The sequence below is a fragment of the Castanea sativa genome, chromosome 5, assembly GCF_040712315.1.
Source record: "Castanea sativa cultivar Marrone di Chiusa Pesio chromosome 5, ASM4071231v1".
Lineage (NCBI taxonomy): Eukaryota > Viridiplantae > Streptophyta > Magnoliopsida > Fagales > Fagaceae > Castanea > Castanea sativa.
This window is the reverse complement of record NC_134017.1, coordinates 52,545,730-52,552,001: the sequence shown is the minus strand read 5'-3', so window position 1 is coordinate 52,552,001 and position 6,272 is coordinate 52,545,730. Positions and strand designations below refer to the sequence as shown.

Here is a 6,272-nt window from a genome sequence, read left to right as displayed (position 1 = left end):
CTCCACGTGAAAAAAATACCACATCAGATGTGAAAATTGACCCTCAAAGACTCGATTTTTAGGCCCAAAATCGAGTCTTTTAGACTCGAGATGCTAGTAAAAAATATAGTTTGTAAACAGTAATTACTAATTATATTGTTTGAAAATTATTACTAATTTCCTATTTTGGCCGGGATATACCAACAAAAAAAAAAAAAAAGCCTCATTAGTAAATAGTAATTCATTTTGGTCATGTCTATAAAAAATTATATATAAAAAATATTATTTCACCCTTTAAAACCCGAACGATCAGGCACGTTCTCCTGGACCCAAGTCCAAAGATTTTCTGGGAAAATTCCGCCAAACACCATGGTCAGATTCTTTCCACTCTCTTTCTTTCTCGTACCCTTGTTTCACGTTTTGTTCTTCCTTAATTTCTTTGCCTTTGTCACTAATTTTGCTTTGAGAAATAGAATTAGATCCGATTTTATTATCATTATAGAAATTCTGGCTCAGGTCAATTTGACTTTTAGCCATAGGTGTCTGTTAGCTTAGATCTGAGCTCTTTAACAGATTCCAAAATTTAGACTCACATGATAATAGCAGACCCATGTCTCTAAAAACCTGATCTTTGCCTATTCCCTGATGATAACAGAAATACTTATTTTCTAGATTACATTACATTAAACATGCTAAAAGAACATTAGTAGTAGTGGGTTCTCAATTGATAAAGTCTTTTGTCGTTGAATAAGAAATCTGGGTTTTGAATTCCGCCTACACGAAAAGCTAATTGGTGTTTTGACATGATGATAAAGAGTAATCGTTAGGAGCGGGCGCCATAAGTTAAAGTTCTTATCATTTCTTAAAAAGAACATTAGTAGTAGGAGTTAAAAAGAATATGTTATTTAAGGAAGTAATAGAGAATATGATTTTGGATAAATTGGTATTGAGGAAAATAACACATGTGGCCGAATCTGATTAATATGTTGATAGCCAACCCCAACAAATTTGAGTCTTAAGGTTTTGTTGTTGTTGTTGTACATTACATTACAAATGTACCCAAACACAAAAGAAATGTGCAGCTTAGTGATCATGTGTTTTATATGTTTCAAAGAAGTGAAGATGTCGCTAGAAACTAAGAAATTTAATAGAAACTAAAAATTCATGCCCCCATTGCAGTTCTAATGTCCCTAGATTTGTTTTGGAGTGAATATTTTTAGTTATTTTCTCAAACTAGCTTCTTGTGATTTTAATATCCTTGTGGGCTCCTGTTAACTCAGTTGATAAAGTTTCTTATGTTTGAATAAGGGACTTGGGTTTAAATCCTGCTTACACCAAAAAGAAACCATTTGGTGTCTTGGTTCCAGTGGTAACACGTAATCATCATCGTGTGAATGCCATAGGTTTCAAATCTTATTGTAACCAAAAAAAAAAAAAAAATCCCTATTAGGCTATAAACATGTTAAAACATCCCAGATAAAGTGTTCGGTTGGTATATTTAGCTCTTAAAATATTTTGAGCCTCTGTTGGGAGTTCGTGAGCTTTCACGATATTCTGGCTACTTCATTTTTTTTTTTTCCTCATGAAATAGCATTTTTTCAATAAAATTTATCTTACTTATCCAAAAAAGAAAAAGATATCCCAAAGAACTACACTTGAGGATTGCTGGAGATATACTTTCTGAGTTTTGGTGACCTGAAAATGCCATTCTATTTCTGCTGTTAATTGTCCTCTCTGAAAAGTAATATAAGAAGAAATGTCTGAACCTCATATAGCATTTGAAGCTTTAGGCAAAAAATAAATTGATTAAAACATGAAATACCACTTCCTATCTTTTCCCTACTTCAGTATGTGTTGCATGTTTTCATCAGCTGTACCACATTTATACATGTTATGGATAACTTAAGCTTGCAAGAAAAATGATTGAATGATTAAAACACTGATCAAAAAAAGAAAAAGAAAAATGATTGACTGATTAAAACCTCTTGAATATGTGTCAAAGTTAGCAACATTCTTGAACCCGTCGACATGTTTGTAAAGGTGCAACATTATAACAAGATACACTGCTAAACTTGGAATGAACAATACATTTGACCCTTTAAGGGACATTTCTAGGGCTACCCTAGCTAATTTTGTTAGTGACTAAAATCAGTAGCCATGATCATACTGCTTAGATTCTTGAATTCTCTAATCCTATATCATATGTTGTTTGTAGGAGTCATGCCCTTCGATAAAAAACATCCTCCTTTTGGATTCTGAAGGGAAACGTGTAGCTGTCAAGTATTACTCAGATGACTGGCCTACAAATACTGCAAAGGAAACATTTGAGAAAGCTGTATTTACCAAGACTCAGAAGACAAATGCTCGGACAGAAGGTAGCCTGTTTCCTTATTATATTGTCATATAATCTCTTTTTAATTATATAAATAAATGATGAATACCTTTCTTCCTGGATGTGTTGTTTGTGTGTTTGTCTTGTATCACGATCTTTCTACTCTCCACATAGTGGGTGTCTGAGAAGAAGGGAAAAAAGTGGGGGGGGGGGGGGTCAGTTTCTTGGGGGTCAACTTTGCAAAGATATCTATTCCAATGCAATTCTGTATTTAGCATTGGCACTCATGTAAACATTTTTGATGTTGGTAGCTATACTACTTTCATTTTGAAATGGGTCATCTACTTTTGAGAATTTATGTCCTTAATCTACAATTGAATCTAGTTTTTGGGTGACAACTCTTTCTGTATGAATCTCTTGGAATCCTGTTTACTTGTTCTTTATGGTTGATGAAAGCAACTATGGACGTTTACAGTGCTTGGCTTTGATGCTTATTGTTTGCATATTAACATCTTACAACTTCATCTACAGCGGAAATAGCAATGTTTGAGAACTGCATCATTGTTTACAAGTTTGTTCAAGACCTCCACTTTTTTGTTACTGGGGGTGAAGATGAAAATGAGCTCATCCTAGCCACTGTTCTTCAGGGATTTTTTGACGCAGTTGGTCTTCTTCTTAGGTATTCATAATTGCTGTTATTGTTTACCCTTTTTTTTGGTTTTCATTCAATTGTTGTCATTATTCATTTATTAACAAAAAAAAAAAAAAACTATTTTGGTTTGCTTTTTACTCAGAGGTAATGCGGACAAGAAGGAGGCACTTGAGAACTTGGATCTTATTCTGTTATGCCTTGATGAAATTGTTGATGGCGGGTATGTAATATGTTTTTTTGTGAGGTCTTGTTTATTTGTTTTATAATCCTTATATTTTTTTAAAAAAGTGTGTTAGCTTTTTTTTACTGATATTATTATTCCATAGCTGTGTTTTATTTATTTATTATCATGCTAGTTGAAACTATGGATTCTAAAAATCTTCAGTTGTAGAAGTTTTATGTGGTTAACTTAATGATCGTATAAATTTATAATTGTGAGGAACAGCACACAAGCAAGCCTGTGAATATTTCTGAAGCCTTAGTTGGAAATTGCATGTAAGCCTGTTCAAAATTTCTAAAGCCTTTAGATGTCCCAAACAAATGCTAAACCATAATCAGCAGGCTTCCTTCTTTTCTTTATTTTTGTAGGTCTCACTTATGACTTACTATAGATTATAACTTATCAAAAAAGAAATTTGGTTTAGATTGTAATTCTTGAGGGAAATCTCTTGTATACTCATTTCGTACTTGAGTTTAATAAAATTCATGATGACTTACGTGAGAGAGAGAGAGAGAGAAGATATTGCTGTCCCCAAATCATTTTCTGAGGAATCTCTCTTGATATTATCCGTTATGTTGGAGCATTATTATGATAGACCATGGCTACTTATAGTGGATGCACAGTAGAACCTAGTGAAGCCAGGAAAGCACCATCTTGTGCTGTGACCTTCTACTATCACATTTTTATTGCTCCAGAGTACTATAGAAATTTATTAATAAAATAAAATGAAAGTTTTTAAGGAAGACCTCCCTAAAGATTACAACCGAGGCCCAATTGATCCATATAATCAAGTAAAGAAGTACAAGAACAACACTACCCCCCCCCCCCCCCCCCCCCCCCCCCCAAAAACAAAAACAAAAGCAAAAAACTTGCACAGCATTCAAATAGAAAGTGCAAGAAGAAGCCTTAAGTTCAACCACAGATCTCACTGTAGGCCACATAAAGGGAGTGTGACCTATGACATTGTTAAAGACACTGTAATAGTTTTGAATTATTACCTCGAGAGTACTGGTCTGGGCCACTCATTAGGCCAGGGGGCTACCAGGCTGTGGCCATTGGCTTTCTACTAACCCTTAGCTGTTTGGTTTGTTGTTTTAGGTTTTGTGTTCGCATGACTGGTTTTCTTAACCAAAGTAAAAAAGTTTGGAATTATTATCTTTGATGAGCTTTCTTGGACATTCCAAAATTTCAAAAGTTTTGAACTCTAATTACTATGGTAATTGTTCTCATATGACTAGAAATTAAAATTATTGGCTGCTAATTAGTTCAGTTGATCATCTCAACTTTTATGGGCTTACAAGAAATACTTGAATTTGAACAATTTTGCTGGAACTACCACTAGTTTGTGTACTCTCTCTCTCTCTCTCTCTTTTAAATTTCTGTACAATGCCATTTTAAGAAAAAGTGAAAAACAAAAAATGTACGGGGCTGTGTTCTTCTCTAATATATATATCTCGTTACTTATCAAAAAAAAAAAAAAGAAAAAGTGAAAAAAATGTTGTGATGTTGGGTGTGGACAGGATATACAGGTAAACATCTGTAGTCCTTTTTCAGGCAGTGAACCCTTAGCTTAAATTCAGTGCTTAATCATAGTAAAAGACACATTGTAAGCAGAATGCAGTTTAAAAATTTTGCCAGGAGGACTTGTTTATCTATAGCCCCATACCATAATTGTTTGGTTCTTGTTTCCCCAGCTCTTGGGGGCTCTTTGTTTCCCTCTCAGCCTGCAAAAAGGGCACGTCTACCCACCCAGATCTAACTTTGTATTTTCTACAGTATTATTCTTGAGACAGATGCAAATGTTATAGCTGGTAAGGTTGCAAGTAATAGTTTGGATGCTGGAGCTTCCTTATCCGAACAGGTATCATAATCCTGTTCTTCTCTATCCCTTTCTTCTTTATTCCTTTCATTGCTCCCATATTTAGAAAATGTGCAAAAGACATTTAGTTAAACTAAAGGACAACCATTGATGCCATATTTATGTTGTATCTGTGTTTTTGTATTTTTTGCAGACAATTAGTCAAGCATTGGCCACCGCACGTGAACATCTAACAAGATCTCTACTTAAATGATGCATATGCTGGATGAAAGTAGAGGAGCGAGGAGGGGACATCTTTTTGTATTTTACAGTTCCATTATACTTGTTGTCATGGTTTATAAGCATTGAATTTTGTTATACCTTGCATCTTTAGTTTAGTTCATTTCAATGTCAGAGTGTTGGTAACTTGCTGAATTTACATGTTTTCTTGTAAACTTGATTAATTTGGACATCCAATGTCAATGAAGGTGGTATAGATGAATTTTTGTTAAAGTTTTTGACTGTTGCATATGAAGTTACCACTAGAGTTCATTAACATGTTTGTACAAGTTCTGCAGGAACATATGCCTACCTGCACACCTGCTTACACATATAATGGCATTTCTGTTAGATAATTATTAAGCACCTTGCAGCTTATAGTACTAGGAATCTTTTGCTTTATAGAGGAGAAGTTTTGCAACAAAAAGCATACTTGTTTATTAATGAGCATTTTAGATACGGTTGATAGGGAAGTTTAACATGAGAAAAATTAAGGGAAAAGTTCTTGCTTTTGAAAGGCGCCTGAGTGTTTTAAGAGTTATTGAGGTGCGCATGCGTACACCACCCATTTTATACTCTTGGTTGGGTGGAAAAAGTGAAAGGATAAAAAATGATGGATGAAAAATGGGGTGGGTGGAGTTTTTTGACCAAGTCCACCAAAACCATCCTCCCAAATTGGGAGGAAAGTGGGGAAGAAAAAATGTTCATTAAATGAAATTTATTATTTTGCCTCTTTTATAATTTTTCCATCCTCTCATGATATAAAAAAGGTACGGTGATTTGTTTTTTGGGCAGAAAAGGTCCGGTGATTTTATTCAATCACATTTTCTATCATTTCATTTTTTCACCTTCTCTATTCTCTATCAAATACATATATTCTCTATCAAATACATAGGGAAAACTAAAACATTTTATCCTTTTTACATTCTCTATCATCTCTACCAAACACACACAAGTTCACCAACACGCATTGCTTATTGGTGTTAATCAGCAAATGTTATGTTTTCCAAAA

General features: G+C 34.1%; 1 protein-coding gene across 1 annotated transcript; it reads left to right on the top strand.

Annotated features, from left to right (window-relative positions):
* The first annotated feature begins 246 nt into the window (after positions 1-246).
* Positions 247-5,494, top strand: LOC142636922 (coatomer subunit zeta-1-like). Its single transcript, XM_075811216.1, has 6 exons — positions 247-351; positions 2,195-2,354; positions 2,843-2,990; positions 3,106-3,183; positions 4,960-5,044; positions 5,196-5,494. The coding sequence occupies exons 1-6, from the start codon at positions 349-351 to the stop codon at positions 5,253-5,255; spliced, it is 534 nt and encodes a 177-aa protein (XP_075667331.1). The 5' UTR covers positions 247-348; the 3' UTR covers positions 5,256-5,494.
* Positions 5,495-6,272: the final 778 nt, after the last annotated feature.